This window comes from Poecilia formosa, unplaced genomic scaffold (genome assembly GCF_000485575.1).
Source record: "Poecilia formosa unplaced genomic scaffold, Poecilia_formosa-5.1.2 Scaffold500, whole genome shotgun sequence".
Classification (NCBI taxonomy): Eukaryota; Metazoa; Chordata; class Actinopteri; order Cyprinodontiformes; family Poeciliidae; genus Poecilia; species Poecilia formosa.
In genome coordinates this window covers 54,727-81,060 of record NW_006800439.1, presented here as the reverse complement: position 1 = coordinate 81,060, position 26,334 = coordinate 54,727, and the positions used below count along the sequence as shown (strand labels likewise).

The following is a 26,334-nucleotide window of genomic DNA, read 5'->3' as shown; positions in this document are numbered from 1 at the left end:
CATTCAGTTTGCACTCACTTCTCGGACAGCTTTTGTTTTAAAGAAACAAAAAGTCTTTAAAATATAATAGTCAGAATACTTCTTTAAGAAGTCAGACGTTTTCTTCTCCCCCTCCCCCAGACTTTTCCACTTCTTAATCAACTCAAGCCCTCACAGGTTGACGGGACTCATATGGGCCATTGACTGCTCAAGTGTTTTATGGTAGAAGGTCTGTGCCTGAGATCATAAGTGTGGAAAATTGTCTGGCTGCTCAGGCGGACTCTTAATTCCCTTTCTACGTCTTCACATAAAAAACAATGTGTTTATTGTGCTGTAGATGCAGATTTTCAGACCCGTCTCAGAGTCAGATGTGTTCAGAACTGAACCATTTCATCTGGATACTTTGCTTTAATATCCAACATCTGATCAGGTATACATGTATACAGGTGTACATTTTAAACCAGGTGATTGGACTTGTTTGAACTAAACTAGAGATCCAATACTGAGTGCACATTCAATTGAATCAGATTATGCTGTGATGCTGTTTTACAGACAATTGTGTGTTCATTGAATCTTATTAGGGCTGCACAATATATAGCCAAAACGTTGTAATAACAATATCAGCGGGTGTAATATTCACATCGCAAAGGACTGTTTAGAGTGCAATAATTGTTGGCAAATATATTCAAGTGTTGTGAATGTGCAGCTTCCATGCTAATGTAATATTTAGGTGTGTGAACAGTTTCATGGCAGCAGAGGATCATACTTGACCTTAATGATGTTTCTCAAAAGCCTAAAGATGACAAAGTCATGGAAAGAAGAAAATAGGCATATTAGCAACAGGTATTGTCCTCACGATATTTACTAATATACAGCTCTAACAATAAGAATAACTCAAATTTGGGCAAAACCCATAAATGTAAGTTTCACATAAAGTGGTCAAGTCAGATAAAATGCTATTCAAGTCACCCATTGAAAATTTTTGTATTTTTTTTCAAATGCATTATTTTTCTAACCCTATTTCCATTTAACCCTAAATCTGATCTATAGTAAGAAAAAATAGGTGTTTTGTAAACTTTAAAAGCATTTAGATGAAAATGTCCCAGTGCCATGGGACCAACAAAAAGTTGTAGCATTGGGCAGATGAAATGGGCATAATCCATATGTGAAACAGTATTCCATGTTTTCCAATGAGGCACCAGCTGCTGTGTGTTTTTTTTAAAGGGATTTCAAACATGAGAACAATGTTAGGAATTTCTCAAAGGGGCAGCTGTTACACTGAAACTGAGCAAACACAGGCTTTCACATTGTTATTCATGTCTTTGTTAGTCTGGAGCTTCTTGTTAGTGAAAACAGAAGAGTCAACGAAATGGATAGGCCACAACCAAAGTTATTGTAGCAAGTTTTTCCTAACTTCCATTTTAGCGTCATTGTGACTGTTGTTGTTACATTGTGGCTTTAGCTGAGCTTTTAGGTAGAAACCAGCAGTCAGCTGCTGGAAACAAGGCGCTCCTGCTCCACCAATATCCCAAGCTGTCTAAAGATTCTTGGCAAAAGTCAAGTGAATTGGAACGCTTTTGCTTTCTGACCTCCTCTATAATGTTGTGTATTAGTTATACTGCCAAAACCTTAGCAAGGTTAGATAAATGCATTTAATTTGATTATCACTCCAGCTACAGATAATCACTAATAGATTAAAAGTCTATTTATAATATGGCTGCACAACATCACAGTAATATTGTGGCCATAAGTTTACAGCAGAGATGGGCAACATCAAATTGTTTATTATTGTCAGGGTAAAGTATAATGGTGATGAGGATTAGTAATCTTGTTTTATAACCACAACCTGTATGGTTTTGTTTGTTAACCCAAAACTCTGGCTGTGGTTTTTGTCATCTCTGAACTGAACAAAGTGTCAAGAAATACTCCACATCAGGCAGGTCTTTATTATATTAATATTATGTTGATTATAAAGTTGTGATGTATTGTCATGTTTTTGGAGTAAATTTACCAGCCCATATGTTGTGCCTGAAATGATCCATTACTAATCCTGTCAAACAGTGTAATCAATGGGCTCTACTGCAATAAATTCTCTCTGCTCTGATTATGTCTGGTTCACATAGCAACATTTTCTAATTATCAGCCCATTTTTAAAACCTGAAAGACCCACATTTCTGATGCTAAAACATTTAAGGACAATAAGTTTATGTGGTTCTTCAGATTTCACTCCCCCACATTCAGCTGTCAGATGGGAAATCTTACAAAACCTCACAGGACCAAACGTGAGTTCAGTGTAAACCAACATGGCCGATTGGGAAGAAGCAACAGCGATAGCTTGTGGACTACATTTAACAGAGAAAAAAACAATACAAAGATGTATGTAACGTCCTCCAGACTTTCAAGTAGCCACGGCAGATATTTTGTCTTTCTTGTATTGTCGATTCTCCTCTTGTGTTTCCATAATTTTTGTTTCTAATTGGCTAAACGTCACATTCAACAAGTTGTTGTCGTTTTTCTTAAGGGAAAACCACACACGCTGCGATATCGGGATAAGATGATCCAGCATGTTGAATATCCCTGATTTAAACGTGAGCATTCCTGAATGGACCAGATCTGTTAACATTCCACACTCAGCAGGAGGAAGATCTCTTAACATTGCCGTGGTCTTAGGGTGACGCTCAGCAGAAACAGGGGCTGATGGTGGTGGTAAGGGGAGAGGAATGTCCCGTCAGACTGTTGATTCTTGAAACAACACAAAAAAACTAGTGAAAGCATGCATGAGGTTAGTGCCACCCTGCCAGAGTGTGGACAGGGTAAAAAAAACTGGTGGGGTCCAAATGACTTTATTTGAGAAATATTTATTTTGGATGTAAAGACAATACAGTAATAAAAAAAACTGTTTGGTTTTTAGAAATTAAAATAAAATATCGTCACATGGATGTCGCCATGTTGTTTACACTGTAATGCATTCGGTGTAAATGACATTCGTCATTGTCTAAGTCCTATTTTGAAAAATAGGACTTAGACAATTTTGCTAAGTCCTAATAGCATAATTGCCTATGTCCAGGAAATCATGCTATTAGGCAGACGATGGGTTCGATTGCACTAGCTCTGTCCAATGTAAACAGCGATGAGTAACATCTTTAGGCCTTTTCAAATTGAACCAGAGCTCACTGAAATGGCAATGTAGAAATCACAAGAGGCGATGAAGACGAGTAGGACCAAATGGAGGAAGTGGTGGGAGTTGGCTGAAGAAGCTGGTGCTTGCTGCTGCTGCCCTCAGCTTCATAAATAAAACATTGAATGACACGTAGCTCTGGTCAGTCTGTGTGATCCGCTAAGTAGATCTGTGTCCGGTCTGATCTTTCGTTAGGTAACACCTATTTGGGGTCCAGTCTTCAGTCCAGTGTCAGGTCTGTGGTTTCACATTCAGTTCTGTTGGCAGTAGGTACTGAATGATAAACAACAGCTCAGGTAAAGTTAGCCTTCCTGTGTTTACTCTGTAGTTTCAGGTACAGAACGGACACAAAACACATCATCGACCCAGCAGGTGAAAAAGTGGTGACTTCCTTGGGTGAAAAATATAAGGGAAGATATACAATTTTAGAAGTTATTTTGAGTTTTTATGCATCACAAATAGCAATTTAGTAGTTAATAGGAAAATTACAAAATATTTAGGCTAGCATGTTCAACTTGTTACTTGTGAGACTGCAGGTTAGGATTATCTTAAGAGCCATCCTGATTATCGGGGCATCCTTAAGATTGTCCGAAGAAGGAAAATCTTGCTGTGTGAACCAGGCATTAGAGACTAATTTTCATTAAAACTAACCATCTCATCTACTTTTATTGGCGGAACTTTCCAGATTGCATCTGCTGTTTGTGCCGAGGTAAGAATGAGAAGACAGCAAGGTCACATGTTCTCTTGGTCCTTTCAGTGATTTCCTCGTGCCCGACTACCTGAGCCAGGTACAGGAGGAGGAGGAGGCACTGGGAGTTCCGTATGAGCTGGAGGAGTCCCAACATCACCCAGTTTACCTGGGCAGCACCTCCACTGTCGCCGCCACCACCACTGCCTCGTCCTCTTCCTCAGTCCAAATGCCAGTCATCTCCCAGGTCTCCTCTTCCACACAGAACTGTGAAAGTTCCTCCGGCTTACTTTCGCCTGAGCCCCTGGACCCCCTGGAAGCCCCAACCTCCAATAAGACGGACGCCGATGAAACCGCAGTCATGACGGAGAATAAGATGAGTGACGGTGTCAGGGGCAGTTCCCCAGAGGAGTTTGGAGAGGAGCAGCCTAAGGAGGTGGCTTCCATTACCATAGAGTGATCCAAGTCTTCTTCCTGCCCCTGATGTTGTATTTTGCACTCAGGTTATATGGGAATATAAGTCTAAATGATCTGAAGACTGAAAGAACTCGGAGATCCACACATGCAGCTCTTATCATGTGGAACCATGGAAACGCTACAGAGTTTTCAAAAGATGCTGTTGATTTAATGGCATCGTTTTACATGCAGAAACTGCAGCACTTCTTCAGATTTCACACTAGTTCATTGGCTGGAGAATCCGGACCTCACAGCCTCCTTGCTCCCTGAAAGCCAGCAGTATTTTAGCAGTTTTAACAAGCCTGTTTTGTTTCCCATATGACTTGAATGCAGCGCTGTCTCAAGTCAGTGAAGTGTCAGCCAATTGGAGGTCTGTCCGTTCCAAGCCTTGCTCTACTTTTAGAAAGTGCCTGAGAGTTCACACTTTAGCAAAGTCATGTAGGAGAAATGAAGTGACAAATCAAGTCTTTGCAAACTGAGCTAAAATAGTTATTGTATTACATTTGTAATAGTAATGCTAGTTTGTATGGGCAGAAACTGTGTTACTCATTTGGTGCCGTTGCTATTGGCAAATATTACATGTTAATATTAATCTATCCTGCAATAGCTTGTACTGTACTTCTATATGAATGCTGTGTATGTTGAGTGTTGTTCTATGATGTGTAAGATGTGTGTGTATGTGCATTTCTATGACCAGTATGAACACAGTGCATTTCCTTTTTTAAATGTTTCAAACTTGAACTGTATTGACAAAGTATTCCCTAAAGTTATCTGTGCAGTGGAAACACTTTTTTGACTGGTTCCACAGTTTGACTTGTCAGTGAACACTGTTGTGAAATCCACCTCTGGTTCTACTCAAAAGCAAAATTCTCTGTTTCTACATCAGTTTGCATAAGTGTTTTTGGCCCTTAAGGGTCAAACAGAAGATGGACAGTTTAAGGTTACTTCATGGTGTTGTGTGGGATTTTCATGGTGTAAAAAAAATCCTGATATTCACATGGAGAATTAGAACCAAATGTCTGTGATCTGATCAAATTGGTTTTATTGTGAAGGAACAGCAACATCCCCTACGACTTTTAAAATAACAGAATATGGATTACTTTATCTGTAACATTCATTCAATGTCACAGTTTCATTTTGATCCATGTTAGCTAGCTTTTGCTAGCTTTTGTGCACTTATTGATCCCAGTAACGAGCTCATACCTATTTCCAGCTGCAGGTATGTATCACCAAGTCCATCCTAAATATGTAATCACTCACTATTTTACCCCAACTGAAGCTCAGCCACTTTTTTTGTCAGTGTTGTTTGCAGTTGCTTGATTATCAGTCGATACATTGCTAATGATGTTAGCATAATGCATTTGAGTAATGGTTCCAATTAGGTAAAACATGACAGGTATTTTTTGTTTGTTTATTTTACCTTAAGCAGAGACAAAAAAAATGTTTTCAGTAGATCAATTTCACAGTTGCAAGTCTCTGTGCTCTTTGACATTTTATATTTCTGCATTTATGGATTTTTTTCTCTCAAAAATGATCCACTTTCTGTGTGATGAGCAGATAACTCACCATGCAGCAGTTAACAAGTTATCTATTTATAGTCCAACTATAAGTACATGTGGTTTTGAGGCTGCTTTTGGTTTGGATGAGGGCTCAAAAATAAATTTTTCATAAGCTTAAACTGGTCCAATGTGAAAACTTCAGAAATGACTGTGTTATATGTTAATTCATAAGTTAGATTTGAAGATTTCTATGATCAGGAATTTCTTCAAATCAGTGAAGACAGGTAACTAGCAAGATGCAAAGATAAACTAATACACAATGATTACATTTGTAAGAAAATGTTCATTCATGGGAAAGAAATGAATGTTGGGAAGGATAAAGTGGCACCGGTCAAGAACCTCATTTTAGACACATTATTAGGAACACCTGTGTGGTTCTGCAATCAAGTATTGCCTCCAAGTTCAAGTAGACTATTTCAACATCAGTCATCTATTTACAATATGGAAAAAGAGATGTCTTCAATTCCTCCTTGTAGTCTGATGCTTTTGTGGGCAATTAACTGCAGTATGTAGGATTCATTTTTATCATTGCAGCTGCTGGGATTTACTGTAAGCAAGAAGTGATCAGAGCTGTTCTTGCTTTAGGAATAGAGAAGCACTGAGCGGATGAATGTCTCTTATTTGATTTGCAGTTTTTGTCGTCAGATTTCAACCCTCTGAAACAAATTTTTCCTATTTGTTTTTTTTCTGTAAGAACAGCATTTAGAATCTTGTTTTACTACAAGTCCTGCTGTAAGCGGCCATGTTTATTTTTTTTTGTTTTACTTAGAAGAGCTGATTTCTCTGTGAGAGAGAGCTGTCACTGTTTAGCTATTTTATTTTAAAACAGAGATTATTCATTTTAAAATGACTTTAGGGTCTTATATGGCTTGAGCAGTTGGCATCGTTAAAATAGAACAGACCCAACACTGACTGAAATTATAAAAAGGGTTCAAATATTTCTGAATTCAGTATGTTCCATATAATATAGTTATGAGTGCCAAATTACAATATATAAATAACTTATGAAATAATTTAAATCTGCCATTAATTTAATAAAACTGGAAATACATGCCTATATAATTAAACATGAATGAATTATATGGGCTTAAATTTAATAGTGTTGAAGATATTGACCTCACATCTGTGTTGCCCTGCGACAGACTGGCGACCTGTCCAGGATGTACCCCGCCTCTCGCCCGGAACGTTAGCTGGAGATAGGCACCAGCACCCCTCCCGACCCCACTGAGGGACAAGGGTGTTCAGAAAATGGATGGATGGATATTGACCTAACAGTCATATAACTAACATTGAAGAAGGTCTTAATTTGTTGCTTGAAGCAGCCAATCAGACGTCGGGGCCTCCAATGAATTCAAATTAAGTTTGTTTTTTTAGGATCCTCATTATCCATTGCTGTAACACTGGCTAGCCTTCCTGGGGTCCACATGATTTAGAAAAAGCATTTATTACAAAAACAATTATACACATTCAACATAATAAATGTGCCGTTATAACACTTTATGTAGTAAAATAATTAAACAGGGCTGTTCAAAAAGCTTCAGCATTTGTTCCATTTATAACGGATGAAAGAAGTGAGTTCCATGTTTTCGTTCCTCTAAAAACAGCTGGAAGAGAAACAACTTTTTATAGCATGCCTTGCATTAAGATTGTGTAAAATTTGGTTAAATAAAAATTAATTGTATAAAATCAGGCTGCACAGGTGTGCAGTTGGTAGAGCTGTTGCCTTGCAGCAAGAAGGTTCTGGGTTCGATTCCCGGCCCGGAGTCTTTCTGCATGGAGGTTCCATGTTCTCCCTGTGCATGGTGGGTTCTCTCTGGGTACTCTGGTTTCCTCCCACAGTTCAAAACCATGGCTGTCAGGTTAATTGGTGTGTCTAAATTCAATTAAAGGTTGAGATGATTGTACATGATTGTTTTGTCTGTTTCTGTGTTGCCCTGGTGACCTGTCCAGGGTGTGCCCTGTCTCTTGCTAACTGACCGCTGGAGATGGGCACCAGCACCCTTCCTCACCCCGCTAGGGACAAGGTTGTAAGATAATGGATGGATCAATATATAAAACAATTGGTATTTTCTAAAAAGCATAAGAGGGTAATGTACCTTATTTTTAAACAAGGGCCACCCTAATGCTTTTTGCATCCTGATATTTGTGCATTTCATCAAGGACAATGTTACATTTTTTAACTTAAATTTTATATAACTGTTTAGTGCATTGCTTTATTTATTTCCTTTTTGTATAAATTAATTAAATAATTATTTCATAGGTCACTCTCCATAGTCACTGCTTCCTTTGTCTTTAGTGCAACCTGGTAGCTCTTGGGTTTGGTGTGTTCACTGACCAGTGAAAGGTTGGAATTTTGAGTTTCTGACCCTGTGCATCTATTGTGTTTATGGAGCAGCTGGTGCATGCTAATGTGTGGATGTGATTACTGAGTACATAAAGCCGGAGCTGGTTTCATGTTTTATAACAGTTTGTGTTTTTTGGAGTTGCTGTTCTGCTCATGTGGGTCGCGGTGCCTGAGTCTGGAGGAGACGATGACCGCCACGGTGACTCTCCATGAATTCAATGCTACTGACAGTGACTCTGTTTCTCCTCCTTGTTTTGGGATTAGTCCATTCAGTGTAGAACACAGGTGCTCACATACAGGGTTGATTGTAGAGGTTGGCTTCAATAGTGCTGTTACATGGCTACATCCTGAAACCAGTCAAAACTGGTGGTACCTTGTGCCATCCTCACAGTCCCTTTTTTTGTTGTTTGTTTTAAATGTGCCATTTGCCCTTTATATCCGGGTAGAAATAATTTTTTTAAAAAACGGGACCAAATGTTCTCTGTCTCATTGGGGATTTGCCATGGCAATCAGTTGTTGAACATGATGGAAGAAAAAGATAATCATTCTAAGTAGTTCATGCTGTTCAGCATAGGGGTCCTGCTGTTGTGGCCCTTAAAACACTGTATGATGTTGTGCATTTAAGAGGCTAGCCTTAGTAAATGGACCTATTTTCTCTAGTTGCACAATATTACAATGTAAAAAAAACAAACTGTTTTCTATCCTCCTTGTATGTCATGCTTTTCAGTTGTTGTGCTTTGTGTCTGTAACATTTTGTTGTTTTAAATGATGAAATGCTGCTGATTGTTGAAACGCAAAAGTGCCCAAAATATTTTTGTGAACCGATGGCGTGCAATAAATGGACTGGTGTTGTTTCAAACTTTCTTTGGAATTTTATATATATATATATATATATATATATATATATATATATATAGTCCAAAGGAATATAAGATTCTTTTTTGTTTCAATCAAATGTGACTGAAAGTGTGCCGCACAAGCAGAAACCCCCTGATTTTTTTTTGATCTGTGAAACAAGGAGCACGGCTGTTGCTGAGCAACTGGTTCTCTTCAGCTCCGAAGCATTTTCTTTTTTGAAAGTTTGCATGTTCATATCGTTCTGTGAAGTGACAGAGAGCATGTGTTGAGTTGGTAGCAAGGCCTTATGACTCTTCAGCCTGTGTAGCTCTGATATGGACAGCATGCCCTTTTTTATTCCTTACATTATCCCTTTTTATGTGCAATGTTTTGAAAATCTCTTGATTACATATAGGACATGCCTTCTCAGTGTACACTTGATGTGGTATACATGCTCCAGTCCATATGGTTTATTTAACAGTAGGGAAATCCAGTAAAAGCTCCACATGACATCTATTTTTGGTGACTTTTTTTGTATGCTATTTTAAGGCATCTTTGGATATTCTTGTTAAATGTGAATGGGTCACTTTAGTCTTTGTATGTATGGGAGGACCTTGGTAGTCTTCTTTTTGTGACTGTCCACAGTGTTAGTATATATATTAATATATAAATGTACAGTATATACACTCATACTATGTTGGATATTCTTTATGCAGTAACTACTTGGTTTCAACCTGCTTTCTCACAGATGTTGTGTTTTGCGTCTTTGATACCGTATTTCAACAATGTTTTGGAGAACCTGTACACAGATGTTTCAGCTAATTCTAGACTGTATTAAGTGTTTTAACTGGATCATATTCCATAGTTGGCAGTGAGAAAATCTAGCACGGGCACTCTTTATGGAAGAGTTTATGGTTACTTCAAATTTTTGCTATTGTTCTGGCTTTGCAGTCTTGTTCTTATTTTAAAAAAAAGAGCTGGTTTTGTATATGTATAACATGTAAATAAAATGACCAGAGTCAGAATAAAAAAATCTGTTTCCATGAAGATTTCTTTAGGCTTTAAGTGTTAAGTGTCTTTTATTTATATGTATTAAATATGTCTAAGTTTTGTCACATGCTCAACTATGTATTACTTTTTCTGGTGGCATTTTCTGTAAGGCAAAAGTTTGAGTCATCCTCATACTTTTTATGACTTGAGGTGGTTGAAGCTACTGCTAACTCACTGCATACATACCCTTGCTATTTAGTCAGCTAGCACTTTTGCGGCTATCATTGGTAAGTGCTAAGTCTGACCAGCTGGCTGGACGAAGTTGTGGACACTTAGGTCTTAAATTCCATTAATAATTGTCTTAATTTGACTTGGTGACTGTGGCAGGCGTTCGCTGCCCTTAGCCGATTCTCTGTTACACCAAATTTAATCCATTAAATTATTCATACTACTGGAAGATTTTGCAATTAAATTTATTTAATTGAACCAAAAAGTTTGTTTCTAACAAAGAATTAGACTGGCACCGCTCAAAAGGATATAAACGTACCTGTCAGGTTTCTCGTTTTGGCCTGTAAAATATTTGACCCCTCTGACCCGGCAGTGCTCCCATATTAGCATTTTCCTATATAAGAGTAATTACGCCATGCGTCTCTCGCCCGACAGTAGTCAGTCTCTGCTGTACTGATTAAGAGTTGGCCACAAGGAGGCGTTAAGATCTCCACAAGTAGATCTAGTGTCAAACAGACTGTGTTCAATAAAGTTAGATATAAAAAAATGGCACTCAGTGTGAGAGTCAACTCAATACATGATACCAGGACTGGTTGATGAAAAAAATAGTATTGTAAAGTGTGCTTCAAAAGAATGACGTGCATCTGGGAAAGATTGCAAAAAATGGAGTCATTATGCTAAACGGTGCTATACGAAGAAAGAGGACATGATATGGGACAGTTTAAGTCAGAAACATACAGGGAGGAAGATGAACCATCGTATGTGGAAACATTAACGCTCCACACAAGTGACGTTGAGGATGAGTGGGTAGCAGATTTGTACATAAATGGAGTTACTGTCCCAATGACAATAGATACACTTGCACAAGTATACTGTCAATGAAAAATCAGTAAAAAAGCCCACAGTGAAACCTAGGAAGCTGAGAGCTTTCACCAACCAACCAATCCCTACAAAGGAGAGTTTAAAGTAACTCTTTCAGGAAAATGACTGCACACTGTTTGTTCTGGCTGAAAAAGACAGACAAGCTATTCTAGGACTGAAAGCAAGTGAAAGACTAGGACTTGTTAAGAGTTCATGTCATCGATTGCACCCTATAGTGACACCTAGAGGCAACAAAGAGAAGTAAGAAGACAAAGATCGAGGCTCACCAGCAGAGATCATGGCTGAATTCAAGGATGTGTTTCATGGTGTAAGATGTCTACCAACCAAATATAAAATACAGCTGAAAGAAAAGTACCTGTAGCGCTGAAAGAAAGACAGAGATAAGAACTTGAATCACTCACAGACAAAAGAACTGTGAGAAAAGTTGAAGAACCTACAGATTGGGTCAATTCACTTGTTATTCCACAAAAGAAAAATTGAGATTTAAGACTCTGCATTGACCCAAAAGATCTAAACAAGTGGCTGAAGAGAGAGCACTACAAACTCCCAACCAATTCAGACGTAACTAGTGCAATGGCAGGAGCAAAATCCGTTTCAAATTTGGATGTGTCTAACGGGTTTTATCAGATTAAACTGCATGAAGAAAGTGCAAAGTTGTGTACATTTAATAGACGTTTGGCAGACCCTGTTTTCTTCGCATGGCCTTTGGTATTGCACCCGCACCCAAAGTCTTTCACAGAACTGAAACTGTTTGGTGAAATGGAAGAAGTTGGAGAGTTTCTGGATGATGTAGTTTTGTGTGGAACTACAAGGAAGGATCATGATGAAAGATTGTAAAAAGTGATGGAAAAAGCATGAGAGTCTGGACTGAAGTAAACAAACAGAAATGTCAGTTTGGAGTGAGTGAAATTACTTTAGATGGGGGACAAACTGTCAGCTGCTGGAATCCAGCCAGACCCCAAAAAACGTAAGAGCAGACATGTCACCAGCAAAGGACAAATTGAAGAGTTGAGTCTAAAAACCTACAAATGGGGGGGGGGGACCCGACAAAGACATGAAAGAGGACTTGAGAAGCATCACAAATCATTCAGTTGATCAGTTATTTATCAGTGTATCATGCTAGCATGATGTTAGCATCATGCTAGCATTATGTTAGCGTCATGCTGTGAAGATGCTTTTCTGCAGCCTGATCTGGGTGACATAGAAGATAAGATGAGAGCAGCAAGATATTCAATTCAAATCAAGAGCGATTAATTGTCTAAAAAATGATTGCGATAAACGATAATATTGTTTCAAGACCTTTTGACACTGATTTAATGAAAATGAGGTAATTAATGTCTGTGATTTCCTGCCATAGATAGATACACTTTATTTTCAAAAGAACACATAACACTGGAACTGATAAACTAAATAAACAAAACAACCAAAACCAAAAATAAAATGAACAAAAATCGTACTTGAATAAAAACTAAACAATATAAAGCCAAAGTGGAAATAAATACTGCATTCATTCAAAAGAGTGCAGATTATGAAGTCTGTATACTATATTGGCCTTCAGTAATCACTAGATTTAAATAGAGAAGATGGGCACATCCTGATGCAATAGTTCACACTACACGATGTTTTGCCCCTATTTTCTTAGTATGTTGGCCGATCCAAGATTGTTGCTGGTGATTTCTTAACTGATCATCCTGCAGTGTGGATCGTCGTGGCNTGCTGTGAAGATGCTTTTCTGCTGCCTGATCTGGGTGACATAGAAGATAAGATGAGAGCAGCGAGATATTAAATTCAAATAAATTTTCTATAGCGCCAATAGACCTGTCACAATAACAAATTTTGCAGAGCGATTAATTGTCTAAAAAATTATTGTGATAAACGATAATATTGTTTCAAGACCTTTTGACACTGATTGAATGAAAATGACTAATAATGCATGTGATTTCCTGCCATAGATAGATGCACTTTATTTTCAAAAGAACACATAACACTGGAACTGATAAACTAAATAAACAAAACAACCAAAAACAAAAATAAAATGGATTCTCAGTCTCCATTAACAAAAAACTTAGTTGAATAAAAACTAAACAACATAAAGCCAAAGTGGAAATAAATACTGCATTCAACCAAAAGAGTACAGATTATGAAGTCTGTACTATATTGGCCTTCAGTAATCACTAGATTTAAATAAAGAAGATGGGCACATCCTGACGCAATAGTTCACACTACACGATTTTTTTGCCCCTATTTTCTTAGTACGTTGGCCGATCCAAGATTGTTGCTGGTGATTTCTTAACTGATCACCCAGCAGTGTGGATCGTCGTGGCCGCTCCGATCTAAATCAGGGGTTTTCCCTGATTGGGAGCTGAACGCTGAATGTGACAGGTAGCCAATCAGAAAGCGCGGATTCTCCTCCTGCTTTCTGAGGGGAAATTACGGAGGGGAATCCCAAACAGCTGACACGGCGCAACCCGAAGTCCAGCGGACATTGGAGATGATATGTGGAACAACATTAATATTTATTCAACATTTCGAGAAAGAATATAGAAATGACAAGGAGAGGAGTTGGAGCCAAATTGCTACCGCAGTTGATAAACCTGGTAATTTTTCAGCTGTTCTTCGTTAACGTGACATAAATAGGTTATAATGATTTTCATTCAGTCAGAACTTAACGCTGACTCTAGCCACATGCATAACAGGTAGATTCTAGTAAACCATTGATTAATGCCTCGTTTTAAAATTAGTTAACTGGACTTGTAGCCATAATTTTGTGCCCATGTGGCTGGACACCACATGGCATGACGAACCCGTTTGAACCGATATACCGAGGATTTCTGTCGGCCAATGTGTCTCAGGTTTTGAAAATGGGCCGACAACTCGTGTAGTGTGAGCTGGACATTACACTAAGGAAATAAGGAAGGGAGGGTCAGTGGAGAGCACCGGAGCTGAGTCTTTTTTCATTCAGTGTCATCAGGAGGAAGAAAAAAGGCAGGAAGAGACGAAAAAGCCGATAATTAAAATGAGGTCGATATGTTTAATTTATCGTGCCATTAATTGATTTATCGTTTATTGCGACAGGCCTAAGCGCCAATTCACAACAAATGTTTCGAGACACTTCACACAAAATTATTTTAAATTCATTCATACGCGCTGTTACAACTGATCCTAGTTATCAACAGTACAATATGTGCAGTTAATAATTCAAATTAGTTTACAACATTTTTAATCTAAGGAAACCCAGCAGATTGCTTCGAGTCACTGACATCATTCACTCCTGGACAAAGCAACAGGAAACAGGAAACAGTGGTTTGTGTTGTGTGGAAAAACTTCCCTTTCATAGGAAGAAACCTCCAGCAGCTGGAGGGTTAAACAGATACATCTTGTCAAAACTTTGCCAAAAGGGTAGAAATCAAGCAAATATTGTTGCTTCACCTCCTCCTCCTATGGAAGTCTCAGACATATCACATGAACCTGGATCTCCACCCTCCAGTGGGTCACATGGGTAAGCTTTGCTTTCATGTCTTTATTATTTAGTATAATTTATAAACAGGTGTAATCCACACATTATGCGAATGTGGCCTATATTTGTGTGGTTCAGGTTTTGTGTGACACACACATAATGTGTGTTGGTGATGTGGCTGTGCTCTTGTGGGTCAGGTGGTACAGTGATAGTATTGTGCGTTCCCTCTGATCCTACAGGCCGTAAGGGTTTGAGAAGACGGAGCAGAGACACAAAAGGAAACAAGATTGTGTCGGTGGTCATAGATATAGAGAAACTCGTAACAAAAACCCAATCCAGAGTGGAATCAGACTAAGGTTTATTTTTGTTAGAAACTGTGGAGTACTTACTTTTAACCCAGAAAAGGAATTAGATTAGTCACTCTTTAGCTTCTATTTTAGAAACTGTGGAGTACTCACTGTTTAGATGCAGAGACTCTTATTACTGCAACCCAGAAAAGGAATTAGAACAAAGTTAGAATCCAGAAAAAAAATTCTTCCAGAACAGAAACATTTAGTTTTTATTATTACTTAGAAATTGTGGAGTACTCATTACTTTTACAAATTCAGAGCATACTTAGAAAGTCCAGAAAATACTTACTTAAATTTATTTACCAACCCAGAACAGGGATTAGAACAAACTTAGAATCTAGAAAAACTACGTTTCAGACTCTTATTCTTCTAACCCAGAAAAGGAATCAGACCAGAAGATACTTACTTATACTTATCTACCAACCCTGAATAGGAGTATCTAGTTTATTTACTTTAGATCATTATTAGCTTTTTCTTCTTTTTCTTTCCTTTGGTTTGTTATTTTATTTGTATTTCTTTTTAAATCCTGTAAAGCACTTTGTATTGTTTTGTTGCTGAAAATGTGCTATATAAATAAAATTACCTTTACCTAAGAGGACAACATCTTCCAACATGGCAATGACCCAAAAATAGACAGCCAAGAGAGCAAAGGATGAGTCTGAGGATGTCCGGCCAGAACTCGGACCTGAACCCAGAGGAACATCTCTGAATCTGCTGAGACGACCGGTAGAAAACAAAAGGGATGTGATTACTTTTGGAAGCATCCTCTCATTTCATTGGTAACACATTTGTTTAAAAAGGAATAAATAAAGACTAAAAAAAGCAAACAAAGGCTTGAGGCTAATCATTAGTGGGAAAAGTTAGAGCCACAGTGCAAACACAGGTGGTTGAATAATACAGAGTGTAGGATGGAAGCCATGATTCTGTACTCTGTACTCCAACAACACCCCCACTCAGGCAGCATATATTACCTTCATTACAGCCCCTCTGTGTAATCCATGGCTCTTACTTCATGCCTTGTAAACTTTTACTACAGAGACTGAAATGTGTTTGCAGATGCATTAAGTGCTTGTTTAAATTTTTTGGTTTATCTCTTGGAAACGAAGAGCCTGAAGGCAGGTTTCAGACAAATTAGATGCAGCCGTTTCTGAGGACAGTGACTGTGGTGAGTCTTGCTGCCAGGAAAAATAAAACACACTGCATGACTAACACACTTGTCATACATTCCCAATCAATGGTGGGGTTGGATTTAATGGAACATTCCACATCTCCCATCTTTGCCAGATTCATTAGTTGTGTGTGTCTATAGAAAGTATCCAGCCCAGTACTTGAAGCACTGACCAGGGAAGCTGTGAAATATTAGCCTTTGTTCACCTGACAACCTGCAGCCACACCTAAATTGAAGACACTTGTTCTTTTCCAAAGCTTGGGGACAGGCGATGACAGCTGCCTGAAAACCTCTGATGGGAATGATTTCTGCATTTTCCACTTGTTTACATCTGCCAAAAGATTCACCAGACCAAGTAAGTAATGAAAGAAATAAAGACATTTATAACCCCTAACCCCAGCCGTTCTCCAGCCCCTCCTCAGCACTCAGAGGTTCACTTAGGGACTACCAACAAATTTCTGAACCAAACACTCCTAAGAAACAAATGTTAATAAATGCCTTGTGACCAACTGATACAAAAAAGTGGCAATTCATGCTTTTACATGAGACACACTACCCTCTATTAAAACATCAAGTCATATTCAATAGTTGAAATAATTTTAGTAGGGTTAGGGTAAATAATTTTAATATTAAATATGTTTTCTTCAATAGCTTCCATATTGTGTGCCCCATTGACTAAAAATCAGTGTGTAATTGTTGTACTAAACTGTATATATGACGCACATGTATTTTTATTCAATTTGACCCCTTTTATTCCCTGTCAGTGGGTCAGATGACGTGAGCTATTAAACACCAATCATATATATTTTTATATATAAAATAATGTAAGAAATATAAAACTATCTAAAATGGGGAAAATTAGTTTACATCAACTCTCCAGTCTAGCAGAACAATTTCACAATGATTTTGAGTTAATGGGTCAAATGACTTAGAAACGATTGAAGAGAAATATTAAATTAAAACTAAAAAAAATAGGTAACAAAAACAAAAAATGAGTTAAAATGGAATAAAAATGCTGGAGAACGGCTGGCAGAAATTAGCGTTCATAAATCGGATCAACCTTGAGCTAAACGCCGCTTGCTCCGCAGATATTGGAATATCCAGTATCCAACTTGAAAACAACTGCGCTGCAGTCAGTAACACAACAAAACCACCGGGATAAAGTTTGTTTTGGTCTGTGGCCTGTAAAGATGGCACCGAGCGACTGGACCTAAACGCCCCACAACGTCTGACACAGTGACGTTGGTTCCAAAGCTCTATTGACCAATAGTAGGAGCTGGACATAGAAGGCGGCTCTCCTCATTACCATAGCGATGCACACGGAGAAGCAGAAAGAGGACACGTAGAAAAAGGAGAGGAGGCAACGACAAAAGAACGAGGGCTTTTATGAAACTAAATATCTACTTTTCTTGACAAAAACGCATGTTTAGAGGAAATGAAAAAGAAAATATATACATTTCTTGACAACAAATGTGTAAGGACAAAGAAAAACAAGGTATATCTATATTTCTTGATGGAAACATATGCATAAGGACAAGGAAATATATATTTATACTTTTATTTCTTATTATGCCAGTTTTGGGCCTCCATATTTTTGTCTAGTTTCTAGTGCAAATAATAATTTTATTCTATTTCAATGGACTTGAAATAGGAAAAAACTAACTTACAAGAAACCTTTCAACAAAATGTAGGAGCTCGTTTTAACATACATTTTTAGTATAAAAAGTTCCATCAGCAGATTATTTCTCTTATAAAGTGAAAATGCATTGGTTTTTCAGACAATTATTTCCTCTGGTTTTGGATGTTCTGCAGCTTAACATATTTTTGCTCTTACTTTTTTACTTTCAGACAGCTGTTATGAAGTGTAGTCATGGCAACAATGTGTTGTTAATGTGTTGCTGATTAGCATCCCTTAAAACTCAGATAATACCAGAACTACGATAACAAATGAGTTGAAACTGAAGTTCATGGGTACAGAGCAGGACCAGGGAGCAGAGACCGAAGGAGGAAGTTCAAACTGACTCGTCCAAAAATGATTATACCCCCGACTCCCAACGTTTCTCTGCCCGGATTTCTATATGACCACACACAGATTTAGAGAGATCCTTCCAGCAAACAGCATCACCATCCACAATGACTCTTTGAAGATGATATGAGTTATGACAACATTTCATTTCCTTTTGGGATGAATAAAACATTTTTTAATTTGCATCTGCTCAGCTGAGCTCGGTCTCTTTCCTCCTGGTGATTTATGAGCTGCTAAGCCAGTTTAAAGACTCATCTTTAGGTTCTTGGTCCTGATGGAACGGTTTTGGAGGAACATCAGTTGGTACGGATGAGACATCAGATTTCTGATGTAGAGATACTTCTTTGTGTTGCCTTTGTCATTCAACACTTATTCCATTATCCTTTCTGGAAAACAACAGTACTGTAGCAATATGGATGACATCATAGGCTGTGAGCGATCAGCATTACAGAATACATCATGACATGGTTCTGAAAGAGGTGCAGAAATGACTTAACCCAGTGGAAGGGTCTTGCTTTCATTTGTCTGTGACCAGGGGAGGTTTTGGTGATGACATCACTGCTAATGTCTCTGCAGTGAGACATTGGCTTTAGTTAGAAAAGCTAATGTCTCACTACTGAGCTATTCCATTATTTCAAAACAAGAATTATGATTGCAGCAGTGCTGGGATCAGGCTGCTGGCTGCTCCACGCCCAGACCCAAGTTGGGCTGTCTTGTTTTTGAATGTTGCTAAGGAAACCGTCTCTGTCTGACAGGGAACCCGACATCAAAAATCCATCTCACCTTTCTTAGGAATCCTCTTAGAGATTTTATTGTTTCTGCAAAGAGCATTGCTTCTGCAGAGCAAAGCTAGGCTTAACCCCTAAGGAATGTTTTCACATGGACTTTTTGTCTCCTTCTCTGGTGTGTTTATTTACCCTGGCTGAGAACAATTCATCCTGTTCACTTCAGTGCTGAAAGAAACCTCTTCAGATGACATGACTGTGACGTTCGACACGTGCAGCACACTTTGAAGGCATGCTTTCACTTTTTCCCTCATTACATAATGTCTGTGATGGCTTTGAGTTCAGCATAGAAGGAGGCTGAAATTCATATCAGACCAGAAGAAGCAGTGTTCAGAGAGCACAAGGGATTTCTTAAATGGCATGCTGTGATTTCCAACCCACCACGAGAAAAGGATCTGCTGCAATTTGTTTCCATTGCATTTGTGGAAAGTCATGGAAAAGTGGACCTGACAGCAGTGACAGTAAAAACTCTGTGACATTTTCCAGTAGTCCTCGTGTCAGCCAGCACATGCGGACAGGCCGTTGGAGCTAGGACCGGCATCAGAGTTTTAGGGAACAAGGAGAGTATATTTTCATCTGGAGATTGGCAGAAGAATCTCCAACAAGTGGCAAAGTGCAACGGCCTTCTCTCACTCTCTGACTGAAACAGTTCCAGGTCAACTATTTGACCTGGAACTGTTTCTAAACATGGAAACAGAAAATCAATGCTTTAATATGAAATATTCTAGACAGTTATTATAAATGGCTGAGAAATATTATATGTTTCATTAAATCACAGCTTAAATTTACAGTATTTAATGGTGAGCATTTCCAGAATGCCTAATAATTTCATAGAGAAAGTCTTTTCTTCTGTTTAGGTTTTTTCCTTCAAGCGTCGCCACGACAAATCATCTGTTTCTGCTGTTTGTGATTTATATGTTTAATTTGGTTTAGGTTTTACATCAAATGCCCCTCCTGACCAACATTTACCTGAACTTGGGGCAAGAAGAAGGAATCCGTGGTTTGTGACAGCCTTGTGATCTATATCTTATATATTTATTAGAAAAATATTGATAAAGTGTCGATAGATAGATCTGTTTACCCTAAAGGCTCAAGTTAGTTATAAATGTAAATTTCTATCATCATATGCATCTCGAATCTTAAATATTTAAACCTTTGCCACTAAATGATGTCCAACTTCAGCTGGTCATCCAGTTTGTTGTGTTGATTCTTATTCTACCCAGCAGAGATCAAAATCCAGGGGCTTTGGGACCATCTAGTGGTCAGAGTCTGAAAGATATTTGGTTGTGAATTTACATGAAATATACTTTTATAGTTTAAATGTTTACTCAAAAAAAGTTGTATAATAAAATGATATATTATTATGAATAACTATAAAAGTCATAAGTCAGTCCATCAGAAAAATGGGTTCATTATTGAGTGACAAAGTGACAAACATCGTTAAAATGTTTCAAGCTGTGGCAAGTTTTTTGTCTCGTTATAAGAAGAAACTTTTTAGTTTCATAGTTTAAATGACTTATACTCTGGGTAGTTAAACTCTATATTCTCATATCTGGGGATAGTAAATTTGCTTTATCACAATTATCAGTACACCATAAGAACATTTGGTTAATTTATAATCTGCTTAAAAAGGGAAAATGTAATCCATTTATTTGGACATCTAGTACAAATTCAAGCCGAACAAGTAATTAAATCAAAAATATTTATTTTCAAACTGATTAATGTCATGTTCTGACTGATAATCAAACAGCTTAACGTGATTTCCAGTTGCAGAAATAACAGAGAAAGTTTGGGCTTTTTCTTTGTTTTGCCCTTTGTTTTGTCTTAATGTTGCTAATGTGTCCTTTCCTTTTTTTATTTCATATTGTTAGAAACTGTGGAGTACTCACTTTTAACCCAGAAAAGGAATTAGAACAAACTTGGAATCCACAGACTCTAGTTTATTATTCACTTTTTACTCTACAGTTTCTAAAATATAAGCTACTCACTATTTAGACCAATATTATCTTAGATACATTTCTGGATTGTTATGGAAAGAGACTCCTATTATTGCAGCAAAGAAAAGGAATTAGAACAAACTTAAAATCTAGAAAAAATACCTTAGTAACTATGTTTTAGACTCCTATTCTTCCAACCCAGAAAAGGAATCAGACCAGAGGATACTTACTTATCTACCAACCCTGAATTAGAGTTTCTAGTTTAGATCAATATTAGATTACTTTTCTTTCCTTTGGTTTGTTATTTTGTTTGTATTTCCTTTTAATTCCTGTAAAGCACTTTGTATTGTCTTGTTACTATAAGGATAACATTTATTTTATCCAGGCACATTTATTGGTCAAGGTTTGTACCATTATGTGGTGAAGAAAGACACAACAGATGCAATGTTTTGCTTTTCCTAGCGCTAAAGACCTGCAGGCAAAATCAGGTACAAACAAAACGTCAGTAGTCCCACACAGCATACATATACAATATGAACATGGATGAAGGAATTGAAGTGGAAAAAACATTTTCTCACCAAAGCAGCTGTGTCATAAATAAGGTTGGTGTAAAGATTTTGCATAATGAGTCATTTTGAACAAGATCCATGAGGCCGATAACTCACATTCCACACCAGTCCTCCACTAACGCATGTTTGTATCTGGGATTCTTGTTCAGCAGATGTACCTCATAAATATTTTTGTTCATCATGTGGCCTCCAGTTCATGTCATTCTCTGTTGAATTTTGAAAAATAAACTTGCTCAGAAAATACTTTTTGTTTCTATCCAAAATCTAAAAAAAAACAGCAAACACCCTGTGGGACTTGTAGGTTTTCTCCCAATCAATCAGCCTGTCTGCAAAGAACTTTGCTTGCTGTCTCTGCTGATAAATGAGAGCAGTGTTGAGACCAGGTCTGGAGTACTCCTCTGTGGAATGCAGGCATGTTCTTCTCCAAAAGTGCTGACGTCAGGAGGAGCCTGGGCCGGGGCGCTGCCAGAAATGGCCAAGAATTGCAGCTGCTGTTACAATTTCTTGAGTCTATGTGACCCGTCAAAAGCATCACATAATTTGAAAGGCTTACAACTACCTGGCTGTCTTTGGTCCAATTGCTACTACTAAATTTACATGCAACAGTCTACATACAGTATGCGAATAGGTTCTTTTTTTTTTAAATTTCATTATTAGTTTTAACTTATTGAAATGTCTCTGCCCACCAACAACAGTCACAGAAACACACAACATATAGATAAAGTAATCCAGACTTCTCAAAAAATCCTGTCGTTGCATTTTGTTAAAGCTACTGTATATAATTTTCATAAAGAACATATTTTTTCCAATTTGTTAAAGCTGTCACCATGTCATGGCAGTTTGCTATGAGACAGATAATCTGTGAAAAAATCCTCCCTGAACTAATATTGCTGGCTAAAGTTAGACACCATTCCGACCAAAAACAACCAATCAGAACCAGGAGGAGGGTTTTAGCGTTGTTAATCAATGTCATTCACTCACTGCTAAATGTGCTAACTTGCTTTTACAGGAAAACCATTTATTTGCCATCAATAGTATCTATGCTAACTAGACTGAGCATTCCCAACAGCACAGAGCGAGGGGTAAAGGAAAGGAGGGATAAGCGGCACCACTAGGGTTGCCATCCGTCCCGTAAACCCATTTGTAATTTTTAACCATTTACATTGATGTATTGCAGCATATATTTTTTTAACAAATATGCTACAGATGACTACATGCTGTGCGGGACGGTCTCTCATTCTCGGCCCTCTGGAGCTCTGCGAAGCCTGCGACCGATGACACACTGATGGATGAATAAAGCAACAGTTCAAGGGATCCAATGACCGTGTTGTATATTCGACTGATTCAATGACGAAAAGGAGTCGGGTGGATTTTTAGATGAATTTTAGTGGATTAAGAATGAACGAATCAAACGTACTAATACATGACAGTCGGAACTCAGCTAACATGCTAACAGCTCATTTTCGGAGGGAGACACACACACACACACTTCTTCTTCGTCAAAACTCCAGGCTCCTCTTTCACTTGTCACAAAGGACCATGGGACATGCAGTCCACCCTGGCAAAGGTGCACAAACAGTCCGCCCCGAACCAGACACCAACTATCAAAATGCTAACCAAATAACCGCAACTCAAACAGTCACCTGTACTGGACTACAATATTAGAAACAATAAGTCCCAAGTAAATCCTGGTTAAATCAAAACAAATTCTCAACAGACCGCTCCATCTCTTTTTCCTTATGGTGAATATTTTCCTTGGTGCTTTACTTTGTTGTGTAAAAACTAAGTAAAGCACCAAGTTTGCTTGGTTAATGTTCCTTTTGGATCACATCTGGGTGCTTGAAGGAGTCCTTGAAAGATGAAAGTCATCCTCCCTCCTTCAGGAGACCATATCCATGAAAACATCTAGTTGATGCTTTTTGTTGTGACGTGGTAGCTGGTTGCCCTTGGGTGGGGTTAGTACAATGTTCACCTTGCATTCCTTTGCTGTGTACTTCTTCCACATCTCTTTCAATTATATCATTCTTATGTGCGACATAGTCTGTATTGTAACTTTCTTCCTTGCTAAACCTTTGCTTTGAGTGTTTCAATGTGATTTCTGGAGGCCTTTTAATATCTAATGAGTGTGAAGCTTATGTGAATAGAAGAGCCTTCTCACCATGTCCTTGTTTGCTTTTCTGTATTCCTTCCTTACGTTTGTCCAGAAAAGTTTTATCCTTTACCTTTCCGTCCTTAACACTGATCATGTCCATCGATGATGCAGAAGACCGTTCCTTTACCATAACTCTATGGCACAGATTATTTCAGTTACATTTGACTCTGATGTGGAGCTACCAACAATGCTCCACCCTGGATCTGTCTGGATAGCAAATGACTCATTGTCCTTTCCAAGTAGAACCGTTTTTGGAGCTAAAGCTCTGGCACAATTAAATCCGATAAGTCGTCCATCATTGCAACTCAGGAGAGGAGGTAACTTATCCTCAATGTCTGCCATATGATTCCATTTCTTTGCCGTTTCATTTGTAGGTATGTTGTCATGATTAAATGGGATGTTGTCCTTTGTGTAACAGGGTGGAAGTTCAATGTGAAAATCTGAATTATAACCTCTCACACGTAGCCCTGCTACTCTCTGACTTTTGACTGTTGTGTCAACTCCCAGCATTGTAGTAAGTTTTAACTTAACTGGATGAGACTCTGCTTCTAATTTGTTAGTCAGTTCTTGACTAACAAATGTGTTGTCACTTTGTGTCCAGTAAAGCGTAGATGAGCTCCTCTTTAGATGGACTCTGGGCAGTGGAAACCCACACAGGAACAATCACCAGGTGGTACCTGACTGACCCACCTCTGTGACACTCAGAGCTGTGGCTGCTGTAGATTCACTTTCTGTGATGTTGGTGGAGCTCTCAGGTCTTTCATTTGCCTTGTGATTCTCATTGTGCAGACAGGTGAGGTGTCGTCCTTTGCAGGTGTCACATGTGTGGCGATGACGACAGTCTTTGGCATTGTGGCCCATCTTTAAGCACCCGTAGCACAGTTTGTTTTCCTTCACAAATGTCCATTTGTCATCTAATGACATTTCCGTAAAGCTGGGGCATTTTGACAACTGATGCTTTTCATCTTTACAGAACATGTAGGTGACCTTTAACCTTGTGCCATTTAACATTGTTTCATCTGTAAGGACTGTTGCATGTGTTAAGACTTGAGCTGTAGATTTGCTTGGTTTAATCTCCTTTGTGAATCTATTTTCTGAAGATGAGCTGCATGAATCTAGTGAATATGAAGAACTCACAAAGACTATTTCTGCCTCAAGTGTCATAATCTCTGCAAAATCCTTGAAAGAGGGGAAATCTTTACCTTCCATGAGATCAACTGTGACTTGACGATTCCATCGTGTTGCAAGCCACTCTGGAACTTTTTGCAGCAACTTTTGGTTTTCCTCACAGTCATTTAAAATCTCCAAGCCCTTTACATGTGGTGTTGCTAGGAGGCATGTTGTGAGAAAATCAGAAAATGCTCCTAAACCTTCTGCATCCTTTGAATGAATTCTTGGCCATTTTGACAGTTTGTCTCTAAATGCCTTCTGAACAATGAAAGGTTGACCATAGCGCTGGTCAAGCCTCTTCATTGCATCTCTGTATGCATCTTCATCACTGTGATAAAATATGCCCTCAAGACATTTAAGAGCTGGACCAGTAGTGATGTACCTTTTTAATAGATATAGTTTATCAGTAGGAGATATACTTTTGCAGTCCACCAGTGATATGAATGAAGTCTTCCATCCGATGAAGGTGATGGGATCTCCGCTGAACACTATGGGTACAGGCGCTGGGACTCTGGTTACAGCTATGCTGTCTTGAATAGCTTTAGCTAGCTGGGATATATCTGTGAGAAGCGATGTTGCAGCAACTTGAGGGTGTGATTGCTGTAGTGGATTGTTTACAGGATCTGATGTATCTTGTTGCCAGAGTGGTTGATGTAAACCTGTAGAACCCACTGGAGCTGGTTGTGCAAAGCTCTGGCTGATAACAGAAACCCCATTGTTCTGTATCATTAATTGGTTTCTATGTCAACCTTTAATTCCTTGTCATAAATCTTTACTTTTGCACGTCCATCTTTCCTTTCCTTTTCAGCTTGTAGGCTCTCTAGTTCAGATCTTTCTCCTCCATTTCCCTTATGATTTTCTTTTGATTGATTTCCTCTTGTGTGATTTTATGCTGAGCAGCTAGTTCTGCAGCTGCATCAATTCTTTTGGCGATGATGCTTGCTTCAGTATGGTAACTTGTTTGAGATGCAGTACTAAATTTGGACTTGGCATGTTCAAAGGTTAAGAGCTGATGGAGACGCTGCCTTTCTCTATCTGTATCAAATTCATCTATCGCTGTTAAACGCTCAGAAATTATTTTCATGATGTCCTTTGCCACTGATTCACACAAATCCATTTTGGCCTTATGACTTGGGCAGGTGCTTTACTCTCTCTCAGCTCGTTGTAGATTTTTCTCATGTCATTTACAGTCTTTTCAATATTATCAGCCATTTCTGACTTACATGTTGAATCAACGTTAGGGTTTCAACCATGACTGACACTATGTCAATGTTGATTCAACCATCATCTGAATGTGGATTTACATGCTGTGTTGCTTTTATATTGACTCAAAGTTAAGGAATCAATATTGATTCATGTATATATTTTTGGTCTGATAGCTCTACGCGTGGCAGTGTGCCACATGTGCTTTTGGTTTGCATTGAATAAGGAATAAATGCAGGAATCTATTCATGTACATGTTTGCACAATTTTGTGACACACACACTCATGCACGCTGTCGAGAAAAGTCGAGCTCATCCCACTTCCCCATGTTGGAGATTGTAGTTTAATAATAACAATAAATAAAGTTATCTTTAAA

At 38.3% G+C, this 26,334-nt stretch overlaps 1 protein-coding gene across 2 annotated transcripts in view; it reads left to right on the top strand.

Annotated features, from left to right (window-relative positions):
* The window catches only part of zbtb44 (zinc finger and BTB domain containing 44), a 52,664-nt gene extending 45,374 nt beyond the window's left edge, over window positions 1-7,290 (top strand). Inside the window, exon 6 of one of the 2 annotated variants that reach the window (XM_007578950.2) lies at window positions 3,915-7,290. In XM_007578950.2, the coding sequence (XP_007579012.1) occupies window positions 3,915-4,305 (391 nt within the window). In that variant the 3' untranslated portion in view covers window positions 4,306-7,290. The remainder of the gene's footprint in view (window positions 1-3,914) is intronic. The other variant, XM_007578951.2, reaches the window with a different exon arrangement.
* The last annotated feature ends 19,044 nt before the right edge of the window (window positions 7,291-26,334 follow it).